A 26,412-nucleotide genomic window follows, 5' to 3' on the forward strand; every position below is an offset into this window, starting at 1 on the left:
AAGGTTTGATGGCATTTACTTTCTTACCTCCATATAAAGTAGTTTATAAGCGCAAGCGTTGCTTTGTGCACAGCGCAAACCAAGATAACGAAATTGCTGCTGTTACATAAGCGCCACCTACTGGCAGAGAGTGAATTTTCTTTCTGTTTTTGTTTTGTGCAAGTGTGTCTTATGTAGCATAATCTGTCAACGCTAAAGTCAGACCATTCTTACACAATCCTGTTTAAATCAAAAACAATTGCTCATGCTACATGTGTGTAGCATCCTTGTTTGGATTGCAATTTTCCATTGGAAGTGGTTACCTCTAATTTGAAATGACTACAGACATTTTTTGTTAAAAGGCCATTTTGGCTTGTAATAGAGCAAATACACAACAAGTAAATTTATTAAAGAAAAAAAAAATCGGCAACTGGTAACGGAATGGGCCACTTTGCTAGTAAAAATTTGGAATCGGCCATGAGAAAACATGATCGGTGCATCCCTAAAGGCAATATCCGAAATCCTTATGGGGACATTTTTTTGGTCTTTCATTTCATCTTATATTAAGCGATGTTTTAGGGTTAGGGGTGTGTGTGTGTGTGTGTGTACGTTTGAGCATGTACACTGTTTCAAGACATCCATCTCCTGACTCCACCTCCAATGAAAAAGCAGCTTTATCGATCCAAAGCGGCTCTATTTCCTCCAAGTGTCTAAGCTGATCAAAACCTCCTCCTCTCACAGATGCCACATTCTATTTTGCTCATGCAATTTACTCTGTCTCTCCATGCATCCTTCTCTATCTCTTTTTTTCATCTCTTCATCTCTTTCTCTATGCAGGCCCTGTATCCGAGCCCAGAGGAGGGCTGGCAGATCTACAGCTCGGCACAAGACGCAGATGGGAAATGTATCTGCACCGTTGTGGCTCCAGCACAGAACATGTGTAATCGAGACCCACGTAGCAGACAGCTCCGACAACTAATGGAGAAGGTGACATTTGCCGGTTACATGCACAATAACCTAAATGACACGCACTTGTCAAGAGCAAATCCTTGCAGAGTAATGTTTTGTACATATTTACACAGTCATTAAACATGGATCCCAAACATTATATAATACTGTTGCCCATTAGAGAAAGTTTTTGAAAGTACATGATGCAAAACAACTGCCTAAAAGAGGACACGTCCTAAATACTGCTGTGAAATTGGATTCATTCTGCTGAGCCGTTAGGAGGTTTTTATTTTTTTCCTAATCATACTCATTAGACGGGGACCAGGCAAAGAACTGCTGAAAAAAATAAAGTACCTCTTAAATCAGGAAATGGAGCACTCAATGCACAGGCTTTGTTAAAAGTAAAAGCTTTGGTAAAAAAATTCACACACAGAGACCCTGTGTAAAGGAGAACAAAAATGAAAATTTAGTCATCGTTGGGGAGTAAATGAAGACAGAATGTATTTCGAAGTCGGTATCATATATTTCTTTTATCTGTTGAACACAAAACACCATCTTAAGCCCAATCTAAGTTTTACGTGTGTTCTAGATATCAAATGGGCTACTTTCGCCTGGCTTCACACCGCGAGCCTCCGCTGACTGCGTGCGCTCCTTCACAAACGGATAAGGCATTTATACTTGACACGCTCGCCATTGTACTATTCTTTAAAACGACAGGGGGGCGACTCAGAGTAGTTGTCCTCTAAACCATCAGGATTCAGTGGTGAAAAGAAGTAAGGTACACAACGTGACATTGGCTGCATCCAAAATCGCATACTCTCTTAAGTAGGTACTTATTTTGAATAAGTAATTACTTAACGACTTCTAAAAAAGGATGTTTTATATAGTATGAATGTGTGTAGTATGACGTACTACATTCAACATGATGTCATTATCACGTGACCTACCAACGTCAATTACGTTGCTTCACTGCCATTCATAAATCCTCTCTCGTGGCCTCATGGGATATTAAAGTGTCTATCGTATGCACATCTCACCGGAAGTAGTAGGTCATCCGTACGGTGTCCGAGAGAGCTCAACGAGCTGCAAATGAAGAAAGCACATGCAAATAAAAAAACACCTGCAAATTAAGAAAACATCTTCATCAGTTTTATAACACATGTGTGCACCAAATACTCACAACACAACCAAATACAGAAACGCGCAGCAACCAAATACAGAAACATGCTGCAAATAGAACAGACCACAACGGAAAAGTTTCCAGGGGACCCCAATAAGTGATGAACCTGGATGCCTGGACATGCTTTTTTTTCTTGCAAAACTTACAGAGATGACATGTTTATGACATACAACTTTGTATACAATATACAACATGTATTAGAGTTAACAAAGAGCTGAAAAATAAAATTAAAATTGAAAAAAGATAGAGAAAAAGACCATGAGGGTAAGATATATATATATATTTTTTTTTTAATTACTGATGTAGGCTATAGATTATAATCTATAGCCTACATCAGTAACATTGTAAACATTTTTGTAATGTTATGTTTAAATTAGTTTCATAGGTAAGAAATGTTAGGTAATGTAGGGTCCAAAGATGAGACAGCAATTTTTAAAGTTGTAAAACTCACACACAGATAAATAAAGCATGTTATAAAAACTTTTTTTGTATAAAATGTATTTATTTACAACAGTTATGTTAACAGCAATAATAAGACATTTCTGTTGTAAGAACAGCTATTCAGCTGATGGACACCGTGCTGCGTTGTCATGGAAACATCCCAGGTGAAAATAACGAGGAAATTATGTTGGCTGAATCCAAAATCGCCCCCTAAACCCTCATTCATTAATCCCTACGTTAGTCCACTAATACAGTTCACTTGAAGGAGTGAATGAAAACGAGTGAGTGAATTCGGACAGCCGTTGATCGTACATCGGCTGTACATAGCCAGTTTCGTCACTTATTGGGGTCCCCTGGAAACATTTCCGTTGTAGTCTGCTATTTGCAGCGCGTTTCTGTATTTGGTTGTGTTGTGAGTATTTGGAGCACACATGTGTTGTAAAACTGATGAAGATGTTTTCTTAAATTGCGGTTGCTTTTTCTATGTGCATGGTTTTTCTTCAGTTGCAGCGTGTTGCAAACATTGCAACATGAAATCATAGCAACTACATTCTGCTCCACATTTTGTTCAACCTTCTTTTTCCTACTTATATAAATAGCCAATTCTCTTCCAATAGCCAATGAAGTGACTGTGAACCCTCTGCTTTTTTTAAAACAAAAAGACTCCACACCTTAAATAGGTTCCTATAAAACACTGGTAGACCAGAAGAAGTGTTCAATTTCGTAGAGTCCAGTAAAAAAAGAGTTTTGTCCAGACCCAGATTCTCAAGATTATGTAAAATCACATATGCAACAGAACACCATTTAAATTCAACTGAACCAATTAATAGTCTTTGTATGAATTGCAATTTGTATGTGTTGAAGATGTATTAAGACATGTCCACCCTCCTCCTTAGGCAAAAATAACACACTCTGTGGGACCCAATGCAATTTATCCCAGAAGAAATCTACTAAAATAGCCTGGATTTTCACTAACAGATGTGAAGGAGGATCAATACATGCAACCCTATGCCATAGTAAATAAGCAACTAAGTTATTTATAATTAATATACGCCCTCTATATGGTATCTTTGGAATTAACCATCTCCATTTATCCAGACGACCTTTAACTTTTTCAATGACTTTTTCAATGACTGTAAAATCATCACCAAGATACACTCCTAAGTATTAAAAACCTGATTTTCCCCAACCTAAACCTTCAGGGAGATCTGGTTGCCCACCTGTCCTTTTACCTAATAATAAAAGTTTCACTTTTACTCCAGTTTACACTCGCAGAAGATTAACCTTTAAAAGTTTTAAGTAAACCTAACAAAACCTGTATGTCATGTTGTCTACTAATCATGACTATGACATTGTCGGCATAAGCTGACAATATACGATTATTTTTACATTTTGGCAAACATATACCATGAAGTTTGACCCGTATTTGTTGTAAAAGTGGCTCTATTGCCAAAGAATAGAGAATACCAGACAATGAGCACCCCTGCCTAACACCTCTATGAGCTTTAAAAGGAGCACATAAACCACCGTTCACCTTCAGAATACTCTCAACGCCACATAAAGAACTTTAATACAATTTATACATTTTTGGCAAAACCCAAAGGTCTCTAACACTCTCCACAAATAGCAATACTCAACACGGTCAAATGCTTTCTCCTGATCCAATGAGATTAAACCACAATCTAAACTCAACATCTTGGAGACCTCTACAACATCACGAACCAATGAAACATTGTCAAATATTGACCTACCAGGAACACAGTAGGTCTGGTCAGGATGGATGACACCATCCATCACTCCTGCTAGCCTGTTAGCCAGGGTTTTCGAGAGCAGTTTGTAGTCGCTACAGAGTAGTGATACAGGCCGCCAGCACTTTATGTCTGTAAGGGTTAACACTGCTCTACGGCAGCTCAGAGGCAGCTGGCCTTCAGCAAGCTTTCATTCAATACCTCCAGAAGGTCCTCTCTCAGTTCTGACCAGAAAGATTTATACAAATTTACTGGCAGGCCGTCAATGCCCGGCGCCTTTCCAGACTCCATTCCTTGGAGGGCCTTGTACAGTTCGCCCATGCTCAAAGCACCAGAGATCTCAGCATTGACTTCCTCAGACACCTGGGGTAAGTCATTGAAAAATTCACTGTCACTCCTGTATTCCACCTCAAGTTCCTTTTTATACAGGTTTTCATAAAACACAGCTGCTCTCTTTTGAATGTCTGCAGGGTCTGTCAATAATCCCCCAGACTCAGAAACCAGAGCATGGATGACTCTGTTCTGACCATTCTTTTTCTCCAAGTTGAAAAAAAACCTGGATGGAGCATCCATCTGGTCCACACTCTGGAACCTTGACCTGACCAGAGTCCCCTGTGTTTTAATACCCAGTAAATCAGCCAACTGTGTCCTTTTATTTGACAAAGAATCTAAATAACCCTGGCCACCAGTCGACTCAGCTAATTCTTGAAGTTTTAAAATGTCGGTCTCCAAGGTGTTCATACTCAAAGTTGTCTCTCTAGTGACGTTTTGAGTATACTGCAAACAGAATTGCTTTATTTGGACTTTCCCAAAATCCCACCACTGTCATAGATCCCTTAAAAGATCCCTTTATGGTCCTGAACTCATCCCAAAAAAGTTTAAACATATTTTTAAAATACCTGTCACGTAACAAAGTAGTGTTTAGCTGCCAGTATGCACTCCTTGGCCTAATGGGGTTTAAAAACACAGAACACTGCACCATACTGTGATCAGAAAAACTCAGTGGGGTAATTAAACATTTTCTTACAATGTTACAGTGATGCTTAAAAACATCTTGCCAGCGAAATCACACTGTCACGAACATGAGTCCAAGTATATTGCTTTTGTGTCTCATAAAACTGTCTCCAAACATCACATAGCTCATGCGTTTTGACCAGCTGGATTAACCGATTACGAGAGGGCAAGTGAGGTTCAATATGATTTCTATCCAAATTCGATAATGTACAGTTAAAGTCACCACCCAAGAATAAATATTCTTCTACACAGCATTTTTGTAAAACAGAACACAAAGTATTTAAAGGGATAGTTCACTTTGAAATTAATTTTTGATATGTTTTAGCTTACCTCAAGGGCATCCAAGATGTAGGTGTCTTTGTTTCCGCAGTAGTTTCAATTTTGATATTTTTAGGTCAAACCGTTCTTGTCTGTCAGTCATATAATGCAGGTCGATGGTCATTGTCTCAAAACACAAGCACAGAGTCCAAATTAAAACAATTCCCCATCGTCCAAATTAAACAATTCCCCATCGTAAGTACACATTGATGGCCTAAGACACGAAACGAGCGGTTTGTGTGAGAAAACGAACAGTATTTATATCGTTGTTATCTCTTGAAAACAGCACACGTCCAAATGATCTGACGCGGGCGGGTATAGATATATACATAGATGTCGCCTTGGCTACGGTTTCGTTCCAATGAACTGCAGTAGCCAAGGCGACATCTATGTATATCTATACCCGCCCGCGCCGTCAGATCATTTGGACGTGTGCTGTTTTCAAGAGATAACAACGATATAAATACTGTTCGTTTTCTCACACAAACCGCTCGTTTCGTGTCTTAGGCCATCAATGTGTACTTACGATGGGGAATTGTTTAATTTGGACGATGGGGAATTGTTTTAATTTGGACTCTGTGCTTGTGTTTTGAGACAATGACCATCGACCTGCATTATATGACTGACAGACAAGAACGGTTTGACCTAAAAATATCAAAATTGAAACTACTGCGGAAACAAAGACACCTACATCTTGGATGCCCTTGAGGTAAGCTAAAACATATCAAAAATTAATTTCAAAGTGAACTATCCCTTTAAAAACAACATTCTTTCTATTGGTGGTTCCAAACGTATCTCTTACTTTTAATAGCCTACCTTTAACTACTTCATCAACCTGATAAGAAGTCAGACTGAAACTCTTAGAAAAAAGAATAGCAACCCCTCCGCTAAGTGAGGTGTTGTGGCTCAACACAGAGACCCCATCCCACTCCTCAGCCCAATCAGCAGCATTCCTCAAGTCACTATGTGTTTCTTGCAACATAACATCTATTCTTTTTTGTTTAACCACCTCAAAAATTCCTGCCCTTTTTCTCATTTCCCTTGCTCCATTTACATTCAAAGTCACAATATTCACTTCACTCATGTTTGGAGAAATGAAAGAGACTAAGAAACATAGCACTACACACACATTACTAGCCAGGCTATTATACTTTCTCACTACCTTTAAAAACCACTACATTAAAAAAAGTTTAATGTCATCCACTTCACAACCGCGGCTAGAGAAGTCACTCTGAGAGAGACTGACGCTAGAATCAGAAGACTCACCCAAGCACTTTCACCATAAAAATCTTCGAAGTCAGCTTTCTTAGCTCTAACCATTTGAAACACGTCAGATTTGTTCCTTTTTGATGGAACTTTGAATTCACTCTGCTCTGTCTCCATTTCAATGCCATCACAAAACAAATCGGGCAGCAAAAAATTAGGTCCACTATCACTTTTTTGCATATTCGATCTGCGAGAATGAATATTCGATGTTTCAGCATCACCCGGTCTATTTTCCTCAACCACATTTTGGGGATAATTTACCTGGATCGCCGCACTCTCGGCCGCGGGCGGATTCTCCACAGCTCTATCCTCCACTGCACCTGTCTCTGTCACAGGCCGAGCTGCGTTTGACGGACCAGCCTCACTAACATTATTAACAATGTCATCAGCCGCTGAGCCGTTTTCCTCATTCTTACCAGGACATGCACGGATTAAGTGGCCGACTTCACCACATTTGAAACATTTCATCAATATACTTTTTTTACATAGTTTTTCATATACAGTCTTATGAAACTTGAATTGTTTTAAAATATTGATTAGAATATTGATATAAAACAGATATGTTTCTAATTCTGCGTATCTGATTTTTTGTGTTGGCTAGTCCACTGGTAGTGTATAGGAATTTACTCTAATTCTACTTTTCCCCACCATTGACTGAATTTTCCAGCTATCCATGTTTTCACTGATATACAGTAGGGGGCGCTATGACACATCTTCTAGTACAGAATCTCCGGATCAAAACACAGGAGAAGAAGAAGCTGAAACAAGTGATAGAAGATTGCTCACTCAAATGTAAAATAACGTGATCATCAAACATTAAACAGCATGTAAATCAAAACTGCTTAATGTTACCAAATGAAATGAACCGTAACCCATGAAGAGAAAACGACTGTGAAGCTTTGGGGGTGTTGGACTCAATCTACTCCATCTGTGTTTTGATCATCATTCTGAATCTGATCAAGGCGAAGTCTTTGACAAAAATGTGATTTGCTCTACTTTTTTGTTTAAAGTGTTGCCTTTCTTTATGAAACTTACCGACATTCAAGTGTTGATTAAAAAAAGGATGCATGAAGCTAATAAAATGTTTTTAAAATTAAAGTACAGTTAAAGGTATTTTTCAAGTAGGCCTATAAAAAAAATATCTACATTTGAACATAGTAGTATACTGCAAGTGCAAAAATAATATATAAATAGTAAACTATAAGTATAATGTCATGTTCACTTAAAGAAAACTTACAAGTATACTTGCAGTATAAACTAAACTAGTAGTTTATTGAGAGTACACTTCAGTGTGTACTTTCATAAACTAAAAAATGTACTACTTGTATTAAAATAGTAAGTAGTTTACTACTCTTACACTTATAGTACACTTAAACGTATACTTTTATATACTAAAAGTGGGCCAATTTAGCCCCAAGCAGTATTGAAATAGTACACTTACAAGTTTACTACAAGTACACATTGATATTAGTATACTTGCTGCATAAAGTATACTTAAAAATATACTTGAACATTACTTAAGTATACTTCATAAAATGAACTTGAAGTATACTTCTTTGGGTTACCATATCGGGACAAAATTCTCACTAAAGTTTCATCACTTATGAAAGGCGGAATAGTAGACAACAGCACTTTTTTGGATGGGATGGAAAGTGGAAGAACATGAGTAAAAAGATTCTCAATAACTATTCTAGTCTCAACTTGTTTGCCTTTTCAACAGAGCTAAGAAAGATGACGGTGGTTCATTCTAGAGGCCGACATGATATTTTCATGCCCAACAACTTCGCCTGCAGCCAGGCAACAGTCTTCCATGCTCACAGTGGACGCCGAATTCACTCCATGGCGCCGCGTGAGTTTACTCAAACCTCGCATACGTGGGGCCGTCATGCTGCCCGCAAAAGAAAACGGTAGCACGCGGCCCGAACAAACAAATAAACCACAACTTTTTAACAATAACCCAAACAAGAAAGAAAAGCAAGAAAAAGAAATAAAGATTCACTTGCGAGCTCCGATTCACTCGCAATCGTTCCGCTCACACTCAACAGTCACACGTCACACCGAGAGAGAGAGAGATTTTGATTTTTGAAAAAAAAACTTTATTCACAAGTAGCCAAAAAACACATTCACATTTTCACAAAGCAATTTATTTTTTTATTTTTTTTTACTTCAGAATCAAAAACAAAAAGTTAAATCATCTTCAATTATTGTACACAACACATCATGACTGCACCATCTCATTTTAAAAGTGAAAAGATCATTCATGGCATTATAAAAACTGAAATCAATCAGCATTCTTGCTTTGAGTAAGGACCTAAATACCACAATCACATCATCATTACACCCTTGCTCTAGTTTATGTTTTCTACTCATATAAATCGCCAATTTAGCTTGTCCAAAAATAAAATTCAGTAATTGAAACTTGAAACCACATAATTGAAACCAAAAATAAAAGTTTCAGGATAAAAATTCTCATTGAACTTGTAACACATTTCTTGAACCAACACAAATAAAGGTTTAAGCCTAAAACAGTACATAAAAGCATGAAAGACTGTCTCTTTTTGAAGACAAAAAGGACAACCAGAGTTGTTGTTAGAATCCAAAACAGAAATAAAAGAATTGACCGCAATGGCTCCATGAAGAATTCTCCATTGCATGAATTCTCCCGTCTTTTTTAATTATGGTAGTTTAAATAACACTCTCCATTCAGGTTTTACATCGTTGCATAATTTAAAAACTGAATGCCATGGGGTATCAATTCTTTTGTCAAGCATTTTTTTGTTAAGGATAAGAACACATTTTATACAGGTCTTTTCCTTTATAGGAAAAAAAATACAATCAACTGAAAGGAATTTTTCTTGTTTTAATAAAATACCTGAACACTCTTCAAAATTCGGCTGAATTAACAAACAGGGGAATGGGTCTTCACTATCAGGGATACTGGTCTCTGAAAAAAAAATCCTAAAAAATCCATTAACATTCAAAGAAGCGAGATGCACTTCAAAAAAAGAAAGAAAAAAAAAAGATACAAACTACAAGGCCAAAAAGAAGAGCTATCTTTATTCTTTATATCGAACAGCATCATTATTTAGGGCATTGTTGGTGTTCCTCCTTTTTTTTTTTTTTTGTCTATAAACTTCTTTGTTGGTAAAACAATCTCCATCCATCAAACTTTTTGCTTTATCAGCAAACGGGAAGTAATCTTGTACCCTCACTCTTCTCTTGTTTTTCGTTGATCTGAGAAACAATTTTATGTTCTCAAGTTCATAACTACGATCTACGGATTCACTTTGCGAAAACCTCACGCTACATTCTGAGGAATCACTATCACTCTCGGTGTCTTGCATATCTTTTAAGTCATCGATTTTACTTATTATTGCTTCTAGAAACTTGTTTATCATTTTTCATTTTTGAGGTATCTTAAAAAGGAGCTGCTCTTGCTCCGATGTTAACTGTAGCCTACATCACAAGTTTCGCTTACAGATGTTTGATTCTGTTCATTGGTTATACTTTCTTTTTTGTTATCGGAGAAAGAAACCAAAACCGTTGACTAACTAGAAACCGTAGCCGAGATGGGGTTAACTCAGCCTCAAACTCCCCGGGAGGGTTTTCTAACCTCTCTGTCACAACCGAGCCTCCACCTGGCACAGTCACACCAGTCTCCACTTCACCGTTACCTTCATCACCCTGCTCAACATTTCTATTCTCGTTTCCTTTCTCCCCTGCAACATTTCTGTTCGGGCAATTTCGAATTAAGTGTCCCGTTTATCCACATCCGAAACACTTAAGGCCTCATTATACTTCTGCGTCGGACCTACGCCGGAGCCTATACGCCGTAGGCAACGTGTTGGTTTTAATTTATACTTCTGTGTCGTTGTCCGCGTTGACGCGCACCTAGGGAGCATGTGAAACCCCGAGGGAGGGGTTCTGGCAGACCAATCACAGCGCTGGCGTCCGCGTAGAATTGACGCGTTGTTACATTTTTGGAGAGGTGCACGTCAGGTTACGCCGTAGGGTACGCGCGCTACACACAGCCTACGACGTAGCTACGGCGGCAGTTCGACGCAGAAGTATAAATAGGCCTTTAGTCTTTCCAGTAGTGACAAAAATAGTATAACTAAAATCCTCAATCCGAAAATTGAGCGTTAGATCTAGATCAGCGTCATCCGGAATGATCATGTAGACGAATCGCCTAAAATAAACTATATGCTTCAATAAAGGTGATTCACTACTAATCGGTATATTTTTAATTGGAGACACCAACTTACCATAACGTGACAACGCTTGCGTTAGAATCTCGTCACTCACAAAAGGTGGCACGTTAGAAAGAGTTACTCTTTTGGCAGGCAAGGAAAGAGGAAGAACTGAAACAAATTCTCCACTAATTACAATTCCCTGCTCTACCAACTCATTCGCTTTTTCTACGCTATCCAAAAAAACACTAATGCATTATTCATCCTGGAAGCAGATAAAACACCTGAGTGAACAACCACCTCCCCAACAGCCAAGCAACAGTCCTCTATGCTCACCGCGGATGCCACCTTTAATGCGTGGCGTCTCGTGAGTGAGCACAAACCCTGCACCCGCTGGGCCGATATGCTTCCTACAAACGGATAGCACACGGCCCTAGATGTAGTACAACAATAAAAAAACAAACAAGACCAAAACAAACAAAACAAACAAGAAAAAAAGCAGCGTAGAGAAATTGCTAGAAAAAAAATTCACTCACAGCACTCAGCACCACTCCGTTCACACTCAAGCCCAACACTCGCACCGGAAGTGAGAGAGAGAGAGAGATGTTTTGCTACAGAAAAACGATTGGATATTGAGTCTGTTGATATGCGCGGTTCAACTGATTGGCAGTTAAATGCAAAGTGTCGGCATAAATAGAGTGTTGGACTCTCAGACAGTTGACCGGCCCTCATTTCCTCCTTCCTCACCAACCCCTCAGTGGTTTCCAGCCTCATCTGTGAACAGAAGAAGAACCACACGTCCCCATCAACATTACACTCACTGAATCAGAGAGAGTTTTGGAATCACACTACAATAGGAAGCAGCTGTTTGACTAGTTAATGAGCACAGCTGATGGAGGCAGAGATGAAGAGAGAGGCAGATAGAGATTAATAGAGGATGAAAATGAAATCGTTTGGAGAGGGATTCCTGAGAAGGCAAATTTGCGACTCCAGACAATGTGAGTCAATGACGCACATGATTCACACCCATGCCAATCTACCTCAATATAACTCTACCTTAGAGGAATGGTTCACCTAAAAATGAAAATTCTGTCATTATTTATTCACCGTCTTGTCATTCCAAACTCTTTCTTAAGACTGTGTTTGAAAACAAATGTGTGACAAATGTTTCAGGGGATGTTTCTATATTATGAGAGTCATTGGGGTCCAACATTTTTAAGTTTCAAAAAGGAAATAAAGGTAGCTTGAAATTGATTCATACGACTAGTGTAGTGAACAACAGAGCTCGGTGTATACAACAGTGTGTTCCAGGTCCTGCCAATATCCAGCAACTTCGCACAGCCATAAGAGGAGTGGACCAACATTCCACAGGCCACAATCAACAACTTTTTTTTTTTTTTTTATCAACACCCCCCTCCCCGGTCCCTCCCTATACAGTATAACTGCACATTTTAGAGTGGCCTTTTATTGTGGCCAGCCTAAGACACACCTGTGCAATAATCATGCTGTCTAATCAGCATCTTGATATGCCACACCTGTGAGGTGGATGGATTATCTCAGCAAAGGAGAAGTGCTCACTAACACAGATTTAGACAGATTTGTGAACAATATTTGAGTGAAATAGGCCTTTTGTGTACATAGAAAAAGTCTTAGATCTTTGAGTTCAGCTCATGAAAAATGGGGGCAAAAACAAGTGTTGCGTTTATAATTTTGTTCAGTGTATGTCATGTCAACAAATGGAAAAGTCAGCCAGTTATTTATTATCATTTTAATAATTATTGTGCCTTTCGGCCCAACAGCAGATGCGACTTTTACCCCAAATACCATACTTTAACCATAGACTGTAAAAAATATGGACAAAGCGTCTGTGACGTCACCCATAGACTTTCTGAAGAACGGTTTTGAAGCCGTTTATGGGGGGTATGGGCGGCGCCATCTTGAAAAATCTTGGGAAATCCTAACCCCGCCCACGTTCTGGCCAATCCATATATGGGTAAAGGACGCAGCGCGCTTCACTCAGCTCGCTCTGCTACTCCGGTTATCTCTGTATATTTTAGGCAACGAAATATGTTATAAAACACCATACTAACTCTTTTCGTTTCACTTAAAGAAATCTTAAACATTATAGCCACACAAATGTGGTTCAGGCAACGCGTATTGATTATATTCACTGCATATTTGCCTATTTATAACAAAACGAAATATAAAACACAAACCTGCCTCTTTTCGTTTTAAATATAATATAAAAATATTAAACATTTGAAAATGGTCCAGGCAATATGTGCATGTGTACTAAACAACAGATGTTGCAGTAAACAACATTACAGATCATCTTCGTTGTATTAAAATTTAAAATGACAAAACTCAACCCAGTCTCTTTTTGTTAAACTTCAGTTTTATCAATATTAGCTATTATAAAAGTATAAGTAAAAGGTACAAGGAGCTATACAAATAAAGCAAACAATTCAGTCAAACATACAAAGTCAGCGCTCTAGTCTAATCATACAACGGTAAAGTTAAATAGCTTATAAAGTTATGAAACTTCCCCTCAGCCAAAACGATTGGCCAGGGAACAAATTATAGATTCACGAGACCAAAAATCGCCCGTTAGATATACACAAGACAAATTATATCTTATGTTTAACCACTACAGAGACGCCAGAGTCAGCGGCAAACGTCAGAACGACTAGCCGAGGAAAGGCTGTTCCAGGCGGGGTACCTGAGCGCCGAGCGCCCGGTCATCGCTGGATCTCACAACCTGGATAAAATTTTCAGAAATCTTTATAAATAAACCACAGATTTGAGCTGTAAAACAACTACATTCTCGCCTGAAAAACTCTTAAAACTACATTTCATGATTCAAAAACAGTAGTATTATATTTCAACTGTGTTAAAAAATGGCGCTTCTTATGTTGTCATTCTCCTTGGAACGAGCCTATGCTCGTTATCAGCTGTCAATCAAGCTGTCAATCAAAGTTAACCACGCCCTTATTTGTCATACATTTTATATCTAAATACGATCTAAACTAACGAGTTAGAAAAAAATTCACCCCCCTCACAGTTGTCAGGCACTCGGAACCTATCGAAAAATACAATAAAAGTCCATGGGACCAACCTGTAAAAACATGAATTTATGCTGTGAAAACGGACATTTTAACATAGTGGTCTATGGACATTTGCTCCCTTTTGGGACCTCCCTCTAGCGGATTTTCGATGTATTGCAGTTTTTCGCACTACCGGGTAGGCTTCATTTTTCAGATTAGAATGTTGCCGCTTGACTTTAACATATTCTTCCGTTATTGAAAAACTGTTGCTTTAATTACCTTGAACAAAACTGAAAATCATTAACAAGAACTTTGTCTCAAAATATAGTCAAAGATTTTATTGATTCTCATTTGCTACATAAATCTACATTATTTAAAAAACAAAACATTAAATAGTAGATCAAATTAGCTCACATCAACTTGGCGATACTGTTCGTGATCCCGTGTAGGATCAGCCAAATTGCCACGTGTATCATCAAAGTCGGTTGTTAAGAAAAGTGCTGAGCTGATTGTTTGTGCCATCCAGTGGTTTAAAAGAAAAAAAGTCGAAGGCGCCTTTTACCCTGGTGCGCCTTTAACCTCGTTGTACCCTATATTGTCTTCTAATGTGATACAATCTCTATGCATGATGAACAGATCAACATTTAAGCCTTTATTCACTATCAAATCACAACATTGATTAACACAAACGATTAACACAAACATACAAAAACTACATCAAATATAAACCTCAAAGTCATCTAACATCAATCCTCATTGGTTCTTAATCATCATGATATTTGATGTAGTCTGTGTACATGCAAGTTGATGAATGTTTTGATTTTGTGTTGTTTTAAGGATCGATCTGTTCATCAAAGTAATCATGATCTCTTCGTTGACATTCATAAAACTGTATGGACAGAAATATCTTCAAAATATCTTCTTTTGCATTCTGCAGAAGAAAGGAAGTCATAAAACGTTGGAACGACATGAGAGGCAGTAAATGATGACAGATTGTTCATTTTTGGGTGAACTATCCCTTTAAATCTTGCCACAAACTCTACCTTAAATCCTGCCTTGCCCCACTGTCAGGGTCTAAACACCTTATCTATAGCCGTACTGTATTTCAACATAACTCAACCACTCAGACAATAAAATGTGTGTGTGGCTATGCCAGCAGCTGTGAGACACTAATGCTCCTGCTTAATAAAACGCAGACTAATGAGGACACCTGGGTCAGTCCCTCTCTGAAAGAGATGTGTTCAGAATTAAACTACCACCACCCAGCCTCTTGTGTGTGTGTGAGAGAGCGTGAGTATGCTCAGCCCTCCTAAGCATTCGGCGACATGCATGACAAACAATAAGTGAATGCACAGTGAATATGTGATCCCACCTAACCCTTGCTCAAGTCCAAACATCCACAATCCTCAGCTCTAAGTGTGACCATTGGGTCTGACAGCTATGCAGATCAGCTCATTAGACAAGGCCCCTCATGCACATCAGTGAAGACATGAGGAGAATACCAGCATACAATCCATATCCTGTTTGATTCTCTTAAGTGCAGCCAGGAGGAGGTTGTGTGAATCTTTCCGTGTGTGTGAGTGTGTGTGTGTGTGTGTGTGTGTGTGTGTGTGTGTGTGTGTGTGTGTGTGTGTTTGTGTGTGTGTGTGTGTGTGTGTTTGTGTTTGTGGCCTCTGGGTGTATGTAGGAGTATATAGGAGCTAGTTGGGTGTGTGTGCTGCTGATCAACAGTCACGCTCCCGTCGCCCAGTCTGTTGATGTGGGCAAGATGCTTGGCAGGAGGTCTGAATATGTAGGAAGGCTGATTTGAACTACAACAAATTGAAGGCGTCACGCTGTTGTGCCCTCAAAAAACATTCCCTGATGCATCACACTGTTTTGACTTTGTGTTTTCTTGTATTTAACAGGTTCAGAATATCACTCAATCCATGGAGGTGCTAGATCTGAGGACGTATAGAGATCTGCAGTACGTGAGAGACACAGAGAACCTCATGAAAACAGTGGACGGAAAACTGAAGACTGCCTCTGAAAATCCACGCAGCCTCAACCCCAAGAGTTTTCAGGTGTGTTTCTTCTCACAACGCCTACACTCACACCCCCTCCATGTTTAGTTCAGATCCACGTCAGTGATATTAAAATATGATGCAGATTGAGTCAAAAAAAGAAAAAACTACAGTGATTTCTGGAGAGTAAGCTTAGATTTATGTAGAATACATTTATTTCATACGTACTATATTTCAAGTATAGTACAGATCTATTAACATATTTACTGACATATTGCTTGAGACTTACTGGTATATATATATATATATATATATATATATATAATTAAACTTTATTTGGAGTACTTCTTTATTGCACAATGCACATTTCTTAATATCAAGCCTAAAATGTCTTTTAATATCACTATAGTATGATCACTGTATAATATCAGTCTTTAAATGCAAGATATTTAAAGTGTACATAAAGTATTCTTGCAATAGTTCCATTTTAGCACAATCTGTTTAGTTGAACCTCAGCACTTTTTCTGAACAACTAAAGTGCATTAAGTACAAAAGTAGTCATTCCAATATAGCAGACAAATGATATATATTTATTATACTAAAAGTACAGTTGCAGAGTATTTATACTATGGTAATTACATAAATATGTAAATGTATTTGTAGTATTCTTAGCATAAAATAATATATGGTATATTTATTTTTTACTAGAAAAGGTCAATCAGTCAATCAGAAAAGGTCGAGACATTAATTGTGTAGATGACATTTGAAATAATTCTATTCAAATGTGATACTTGATACACATACCGAGTATATTAATTAATAAATATTTTTAAAATAATCTGACATGTAAAACTGGCTTCCTACTGGATATCAATGTCAAAACTATGTGAAATATCTAAAACACCAAGCAAATCCCAGCTAACAATTTTTGGTTCCCAAAATGTTCTGGGAACAATCCCATTATGTTCTCAGAACATTCCCCAAAAAATGCGTTTTTAAGGTTTGTTTTGGGTTAGCCAGGAAAGATTTATTTTTGGAAATAACATTCTTTTTAGGTTTGCAGAATGTTTTATAAAGATAAAACCATTAGATTACGTTCTGTATAAGCTCTCTTTAGGTTATTGCAAAAAAACAAACAATGCAACGTTCTAAGGTTATTTGAAACCTACAAATAAATAACCATTAGAGAATGTTCTGTATAAATTATCTTTAGGTTATTACAAAGAAAAGAAAAGAAAAAACCTGCACCATTCTGGGAAGGTTTATTTTTGGTTACACAAAAAGAACCTACAAAGAACGTTCCCATAATGTTCTTATTTGGTTCCCAAAAAATTAACAAATGGAAACCATAGGATTATTAGGGGCATGTCCTGTGTGTGCTGGGATCAACCAAGGCTAAGTTTAGCATTAATATTAATTTGGTAACATGACTGGAGATTGAGCAACATTAGCTGCACACTAATTAGTATTGACAGCCTCAGTATTTTTATATTGACATCACAACCCACCTACCTTCAGCCACCCTTCTCTAAATCTCATTCTGGCGCCTCTGCCCCTACGTGTCATAGACACTGGCACTAATCTTCAATACAACTTGATTGTTGTGTTTAACTGAGACATACCAAAGGTCCTCTGAGAGAATTCAAATTCACCTCAAATAAACATGGAGCTTCAGTAATAAGTGTGTGTGTGTGTGTGTGTGTGTGTGTGTGTGTGTGTGTGTGTGTGTGTGTGTGTGTGTGTGTGTGTGTGTGTGTGTGTGTGTGTGTGTGTGTGTGTGTGTGTGCATACAAAAGGTTATGTTTAACTGTTCTTTTTAGCTAGCAGCTGCTCTCCTAAAGGCTAAGATTCAGACCGCTTTATTCTTGCATCTTTTAAATATGATAGTGTGCTTGTATCTCTGTATGATCTCTGAATAGTCAAAGGACTCATTTACAATATACAGAGGAGGCCAGTAGCTAGAGGATTCGGGGGCCCCCTGCAAAAATATTGATGTGGGCCCCCCCCACCTGGTGATGTTGTTGTAAAACCTTTATTTTAAAAGATAAATGTTTATATAAAAATTACAACTTATAAAAAGAAATTGTTAAATAATAATAAAGCAAAATAATGTTTTTTTTCCCCATCAGTCTGTTATAATTCATAAATCAAAAAGTAAACATTTAGAAATTGACAAGAATGCAGTCAAATTTAAAAAATAAAATCATGTATTGTCTTATTTTTTAATAAAGATAATATTATTACATAAAGCTATAATTTATTCATTCAAGTGCAGTGTGTATTCGTGTTTTATTGATGTAATAAATACATCATCAGCTGGCAGGTCAGGTGCATAATGCAATGCGTTGTGACTCGTGTCAATTTTTTAACTCTATTTACAATAGTGTAAAAAGACAGGGATTTTGACTGCATAATCATTCGGTCGATTGTGGTCCGCCCCGATAATGAAAAGTGACAGTAGGCCTACCCGGCAGGCTGTAGACGGTAGTTTTCTTATTCCCTGCGAATAACAATACAACCTGTCTTTAAGAATGTCTTGATCGACTGGGATACAACAACTCTCCTGGCCTCCCTCTCCTTCTTTTCATGGCGTTTCTGGTACCCTGATTTATGTATTCTTTTCCCCGAAATTTTCAGTCAGTCAGTCTCCTGCTCTTCCACCAAGTTCATCGTTAACTTCAGGCAGCTGCCGCCTCAACTCTGATTGGTTCTGTTCACGATCTGGGGTGGGACTTACAATTTGATTGGGTCCATCTGATGTTTGTCACTGACTGAATAATTAATAAATACTTTAGATCGGACTAAACCATTTTTAGGGAGGTAAGAGAAGCAGATATTTGGCAAATATATTTAACCAAATTGCATGTTTTTGTGGTTTTCATTTAAATCTCAGGCATACAACTAATATAAATATTAGAATTATTCATACAACAGGGGCCTATATAGTATAACTGCTGGATTTTGTGGGGCCCCTATAATTGGCACCACCTTTCACCCCACTAGCGACGTCCCTGCAGAGGACTAAATGGAAGAGCTTTAAGATGAGTAACATGTAGCCGTCTGCTAAAAAGAGTGGGATGGAAGCCACAGACACTTTTCCCAGGGGTATCACTATCATTCAGAATGCACTACCACTACTTACCCATCCACCCCGCTCTGCTGCGGTCTGAGTCATCTGAGTCAACGCTGCATAGAAAATTATTCCAAAATTTTCCAGAAATCATTCCTCATCTATCAATACATGTTCAAAGCACCATAATCCTTTTTTCCTCCCTTCTTCTCCGCTGGAGCTGTGAAAAATTTGCGATATGTGCCAGTGTTAAAAGCACTATTTCAAAGAGTGGGTGTCTCAAAGCCCGGCTTTATTTCGGCGAGGCTGCTGATGAATGTTGAGAGCTCAAAGTCGCCTATGGCAGGGTGGGAGATTAACAAGACTAAATTTTTGTGTCTCGGAACAGGAAAATTAGATTTATGATGTGGTGCTGCAGGGCTGAGAGCAGCTCCATCACCAGATTTACGATAAACTTTAACAAGAAGGAAATAGCCCCTCCTGTGGTTAGCATGCTTTATTGATACACCTGCTGTTCGGACACCCTTTATTGATACACCTCAGCCTATAAGCCTATGCCAGGCCGGCCAGTTTGCCTGGGTGCCGTAACTGATGGCCCTCACTGAGCTGAGATCAGCCCACAAGTTTTAGTTCTTTCATAGCCGCTTGGTCCCACCGAGGTAGAGAGCTGACGGTTCTCTGATGAGTGGGCCTGTGTCGCTGCGTCAGACAAGTGGTAGATTGTCAGAGATTGCAGATGCACACAATCAATACTCGGTTCTCATGTGAGGATGCATTCGGATCCAGGGGCTGGAGACCGGTCATGCGAGATGAAAGGTTGGAGATGAACATGCTGAATAGTTAATGAGAGCCGACTGCAAATTCCCAGACCTCTGTGAGAAGGAGATTAACCGTTTCTCATCTTTCGTTTTCACTCCTAACCACCATTGCACTCCTTTCTTCTCCCTCAGGAGTTAAAGGACAAGGTTACTCAGCTGCTTCCCCTGCTACCAGTGCTGGAGCAATACAAGGCGGATGCAAGAATGATCCTGCGGCTGAGGGAGGAGGTGAGGAATCTGTCCCTGGTACTCATGGCCATTCAAGAGGAGATGGGAGCCTACGACTACGAGGAGCTCAGGCAGCGAGTGCTACTGCTGGAGACTCGCCTGCACTCCTGCATGCAGAAACTTGGTAAGACGTCTAGTAGAAGTGGGTTTGAGCTGATTTTAATAATCAGGAATAGGCAGCTATTGACTGTGGACTGGCAGTATGTGACCTGCGACAAGAAGAAAATAGAATGAATTTTGACTTATTGGATTCTCAGTGCAGGACTCGTTTGGCATGATTATTTGCAGGGTTATTTTAGAGCAGCTGCAGTAATTTGCTTTTAAATTGAAAAAGCAAAAGTAAACTAGACATGTCTGATGGTCGGGGAGACCGCATTAGACCCAATTAAGTCAAAATGTGCTTGCTGTCCAATTAGAAAAGCAATTTAACGTTAGAACGTTAAAAACAGCCAGCTAGCAAGCCTTGCACCGAAACGTCCAAAGTTCATTTGGCTGAAAGAGTAATTAGCTTTCAGATGCATGATGAGACAAGCTCATGTTCTATTCAGGGTGAAACTGATGACTTCACAAGAAAATCTAAAACGATGATCTAACGGATATTCGTTCTGCTCCATAAAAGTCGCTTTTGCCAATTTAATGCTGACTGGTGCATCCGAGTTTCGTTGAAGCCGTCATTTATGGTGTCCCCTGTGTTCTATCGCCAGGTTGCGGGAAGCTAACTGGCGTTAGTAACCCCATCACTGTTCGCGCCTCAGGGTCAAGGTTCGGCTCCTGGATGACTGACACAATGATCCCCAGCTCCGATAATAGGGTAAGAATGACCGTATCGCAACACTCTATCACTCCATCACTCCATCACTGCCACTGCTATGAGCCGCCTCTCCCCATAGACATACAATCTCACACACACACACACACACACACACACACTGTGACTGAGTCAGTGTTTTGGTACAGTGAAGCTGCTCCTCAGCAGTGAGAACTGAGTCACTGATGGATGGTTCTTCCACCATTTTCTCCCTCCCTCTCTTTCCTTCTCTATTATTCTCATACTGTCACTCCATTCTTCCCTCAATCCTCACATCTCCTGTCAGAGCCACAGTCCCCATATTAATTACTCCATCAGGGGGTTGGATATTAACAACTTGTTTAGGCAAACGCCAATCACTGCCATGAATTACTAGCAGCCAGAGTTGTCCTGGGCCCAGTAATGAGCGTGCCCAACAAGGTCCATTAAGGCAGTGTTTCCCAACCCTGTTCCTGGAGGCACACCAACACTACAGATTTTCAAATTCTCCCTAATCAACCACACACGATTCAACTGATCAGGTCGTTAGTTGATGCTTCAATAACAAAAATGGATGGGTCAGATAAAGGAGAAATAAAAAAATGTAAAATGCCTGCAGGAACAGGGTTGGAGAACAAGCCTTTAAGGCAGAGGTCTTCAACCCTCCTCCTGGAGACCCACTGTCCAGCAAAGTTAATATCCAACCTGAATTTCACACTAATGTGATTTTCAAGCGATCCTAAAGAGTTTGATTAGCTTGTTCAGGTGTGTTTGATTAGGGTTGGAGCTAAAATCTCCAGGGCCCAATTTTTCAAACGTAATTGGATCAAATCTTGAAAATGGGTTGTTCAAAAGAAAAAAAGTATTCTGAAATCAGATTAGATCACAAAATCCAAAACGTTCTAGTAAGATTGGGATACCTTTGGTATAAAGATATATAATCTTATAATCTGGATTATACTGATCCCACAAAAATTTAAGAAAACTTGAAAACTTGAAAAAAAAAATACATTTGCAATCATGTAATAAACACACAAATATATGTTTTTATTTTGCTCTTGATTAGTTTAACTGTTAAAGGGTAACACTTTACAATATGGTTCATTAGTTAACATTAGTGAACTACCTTAGTTAACATGAACTAAGAATGAACAATACTTCTTCAACATTTATTAATCTTAGTTAATATTAATTTCAACATTTACTAATACGTTATTAAAATCAAGTTATATTTGTTAACATTAGTTAATGGACTGTGAACTAACGTGAACAAACAATGAACAGCTGTATTTTTATTAACTAACATTAACAAAGATGAATAAATACTGTAACAAATGTCTTGCTCATTATTAATTCATGCTAGTTAATACATTAACTGATGTTAACTAATGATCCTTATTGTAAAGTGTTACCTGTTAAAGTAATAAATTAGAAGTAGACATTAGGCTACCAAGCCTTTCAGTAGCCAACAGTTTGGTGCCATGAAATAATCCCCAAACAGCTGTAAATATCATACAAAAATATTATATTTAATTTAAAATGTTTTTTTTAATCACTGTTTGTAAACTACATTGGCATAATCATAAGATATGAAGCAGTCAAAAGTTATTTTCTCGGGTGAATGCTACGCAAAACTTTTTTAGAGAGAACGCAAAAGCATTGAAATATTAAAAACTGGCACAAAAGTAAGAAGGATTACCTGATCCTGGATAGCAAAACATGGTATTTCCAAATCCAGATCATTCTGATCCAGATTAAACTTTTTTGAACAACTGGGCCCAGGACAGTGGGTCCTCAAGAGCAGGGTTGAAGAGCTCTAAGGTGTGATCTAATCATTGAGTCCAGATGTGAGGGGGCCAAATCATATAAACCTATATTGTCCACTCGCTATGTTAGTTTTGGTGATGACCCTGACAATGTTGGTGGAGAATAGGGTTGAAGAATTAAACAAACTGGCTCTTTTTTTAATTTGAATTTGAATATGGATGACAAGAATTCAAAACATTCAATAGTAAATTCTGGGAAATTAAGTGTTCTTACCTAATTTATTTCTATCTATCGTTCTATCATTCTAGCTATTGTTTTCTCTGTCCATGAAGTCTTCAGTCTTTTTAAATTTCCACTATAAAACGACTGACATGTAGAGAGGACGACAGGCAATGATCATCAATTATTCTCTTTCATGGGGGCATCTAAATTGATACTGCAAGCTGAAAGTTAATCTCCAATGATACAGTCCTTTGTCTTTGACTTTAATGATCGCATTACTCGCCAATATCAATCAACAATCATGTAAAGTGACAAATACATCCTCTGCAGGCATCCTCTGAGCATTCACCAATCCTCAGATTCACCAAGTCACACACGGCGTTGCTGGTTAAGCTTAAAGATGCAGACGCCAGCATCCAAAGCACAACATATGGCATTTTATTTAGAAGAGAACACAGGGCCGGAGACGGGCCAACCACAGTATGACCACAGCTCCACTCGCTGATCCACAGGGACTCGTTGAGCCCACAAAGGAAATGCTATACTTAATGTTTCAATTATCCTGCCTGTCCATAAGTCACCTGCTCTCCTCCTCTCCAGTCACCACACAGCCCCACAGTAGCCTAAAAATAAAAATGCACAGCATCTCTCTGTGGAATTAGAAATGGGGGAAGAGGCAGGGAGGGAGAATGCAGAAGGGAGGGAGGAAGGAGAAGAGGAGGCAAAAGATAGCAGGGGAGCGTTAAATCCTCAGAGGGGCTTCATTATGCAGGAGAAAGAACATAATAACCCTCCTAAATAAGCTGACTGTCTGAAGTTTCATTACGATGTGTTAATAAAGAGTGCACAGAGCATGGCTTGGTGAAGATGGGGGCACAGCATGGCTATTGTGTGCCTGATAGATACTTCAGCCTCATACAGTGATGGCGAGTAAGGAGAAGAGAGATGGGGAACTGCTAACAGGATTGATTTCCTGTGAATGTGGAGTGGAAAAGGGCAGGGAACAACTGCTGCAGCCAAGTGCAGAGCACATACAGCATCTCCACTCCCACACAGAGAGCAGATCAATAGATTTGACAACACACACGCACACTGGCTGTGCACAGTGACAGACACTGCTGGTTACACAGGAAGAAAGGCTCTGCTTTCACTCTCTCAAAAGTAAGTCAGGAGATGGCGTCTCTTTTGATGTACTGTACTTTCATCCAGGTATATGCTTTCTCTACTCCATTCTCTGCACACAAACCCCAGCTTTCATTTCTAACCTGGTTCATTCTTATACATACCATAAGTCTGGGACCACTCGTGAAAATGCTTCTATTTTGCATTCTTTTCCAATTTGATTATTTGTGATTATTAATATGTCTAAATATCTCATACATCCCCATTTAGCTTTAATGAACGCCACAGGTTTGTGTAAAACCTGATTATCCTCCAGCATAATTTGCAAATAATCCAAAGAGCATCTTGTGCTTTAATGGAAACAAGACCATCAGTGCTTTTGTACAAAGAAGTTCACTTCGTCATGGGACATGGTTTGACCTGGAAATTCCTTAAAATTAAGGTTTTTAAATTAGTTGTCAACTTTTCAATTCAATTCACATTTATTTGTATAGCGCTTTTCACAATACGTAGTGTTTCAAAGCAGAAAATCCATGTCTACATTACAATTTGAGTGATTTGTTATCAGAGCTGACTGTGTCCCAGTTATGCATTTCAGAAATGTACATATACAAATCACATAATTAGCTAATATTGTATTCATTTAAACAATGTATTAATTTAAGGCAGAAACAATGAGCTCATGGAAGTAATGAATACATGTTTGTTAACAAAATAAAACTTTTTTTTATTTGGGTTTTTAATTTCTGTTTTAGTATTTTAGGGCTGCCAAAGTTAATGTTCGTGTTATTGTTATTTATGTGGTTGTAAAGGTTTCAAGTCTTATAGTATACCATGTATCAAAACATTTATTTTACAGTAGTTTTGGAGTCAGGAAAATGTACTTTAGTTACAAAAATAACACTGCGTATAATAACACTGAAGTATATCAATTTTAACCGTCATGCATTTTACATTTGTATATTTTATTCTGTCTCAGGTGTGGTCGATGGACGGTTACTTTAAGGGACGTCGTGTGCTGGAGTACCGCACAATGAATGACTTCATGAAGGGCCAGAATTTCGTGCAGCATCTCCTGCCCCACCCTTGGGCCGGTACGGGCCACGTGGTCTACAACGGCTCCCTCTACTACAACAAATACCAGAGTAACATCCTCATCAAGTACCACTTCCGATCTCGAAGCGTCCTGGTGCAGCGCAGCCTTAGCGGCGCAGGCTATAACAACACCTTCCCCTACTCCTGGGGCGGATCATCCGACATCGACCTCATGGCTGACGAGAACGGGCTGTGGGCCGTCTACACCACCATTCCCAACGCTGGAAACATCGTCATTAGCCGTCTGGAGCCTCAAAGCCTGGAAGTGCTTCAGACGTGGGACACAGGCTTCCCCAAACGGAGTGCCGGCGAGTCGTTCATGATCTGTGGCACGCTCTACGTCACCAACTCCCATCTGGCTGGTGCTAAGATCTACTTCGCATATTACACCAACACCTCAACCTATGAGTACACAGACATCCCCTTCCATAACCAATACTCCCACATCTCCATGATGGACTACAACCCCCGAGAAAGAGTGCTCTACACTTGGAACAACGGACATCAAGTCCTCTACAACGTCACATTGTTCCAGGTCATTAAAACAGCTGAGGACTAGGTCATGTAGACCTTACAAACACATTTGCTCATACACAAATGTACACACACTGATATGCCCACACAAATCTCACACTTATACAAAACATTAATGTGGAGGAGGACATGACTAAAGCTTAGACTTTTTTACAGCATTCCAAACTTCATAGAGTGCTATTATTCATCTAATGTTCTGAAGGAGAGTGAGGTTGGTACTGGTATATGGACTTGGACTGAGCCTTTATTTTCTTTCCTGTGATGATTCAGCATGAGTACTTTCTTTTTATTTGTGGAAAAAAAAGAGTAAATAAACATCAAACTTTACCATTTTCAAGTTTCATCTTTTTCTTCCCTTTGCTTCCATTGGTTGCTAATGGCTGCATTCTGTAGTGAAACGTTTGTGTAAACGCCTGTTCGCTCAGTATTCTTTCTCTAAGCTCCAGCTGTAATGTAATTGGAGATCTGCCGCAGCAGGATGAGCCGAGCTCCCCTTGACTGCCTCGGGAAGAGAATCTAGCTCCTGTTTGGTGTCAGCCGTCCTGAGGAGAGACGTCAGTCAGGAAGAGTTCCGTGACATGAAGGGCTGAAAGGTGAGGTGGCAGAAGAGAAGAAATGGGAGACAGCGGAAGGATGAA

General features: G+C 39.0%; 1 protein-coding gene across 2 annotated transcripts in view; it reads left to right on the top strand.

Moving 5' to 3' along the window:
- The window catches only part of olfm2a (olfactomedin 2a), an 89,149-nt gene extending 63,043 nt beyond the window's left edge, over window positions 1–26,106 (top strand). For both annotated transcript variants that reach the window (XM_084405283.1, XM_084405282.1), the window contains exons 2-6: window positions 817–966; window positions 16,036–16,191; window positions 20,152–20,371; window positions 20,952–21,058; window positions 25,125–26,106. In XM_084405283.1, the coding sequence (XP_084261409.1) occupies window positions 817–966; window positions 16,036–16,191; window positions 20,152–20,371; window positions 20,952–21,058; window positions 25,125–25,799 (1,308 nt within the window). In that variant the 3' untranslated portion in view covers window positions 25,800–26,106. The remainder of the gene's footprint in view (window positions 1–816; window positions 967–16,035; window positions 16,192–20,151; window positions 20,372–20,951; window positions 21,059–25,124) is intronic.
- Window positions 26,107–26,412: the final 306 nt, after the last annotated feature.

The sequence above is a fragment of the Rutilus rutilus genome, assembly GCF_951802725.1.
Source record: "Rutilus rutilus genome assembly, chromosome: 1".
In the NCBI taxonomy this organism is placed as follows: domain Eukaryota; kingdom Metazoa; phylum Chordata; class Actinopteri; order Cypriniformes; family Leuciscidae; genus Rutilus; species Rutilus rutilus.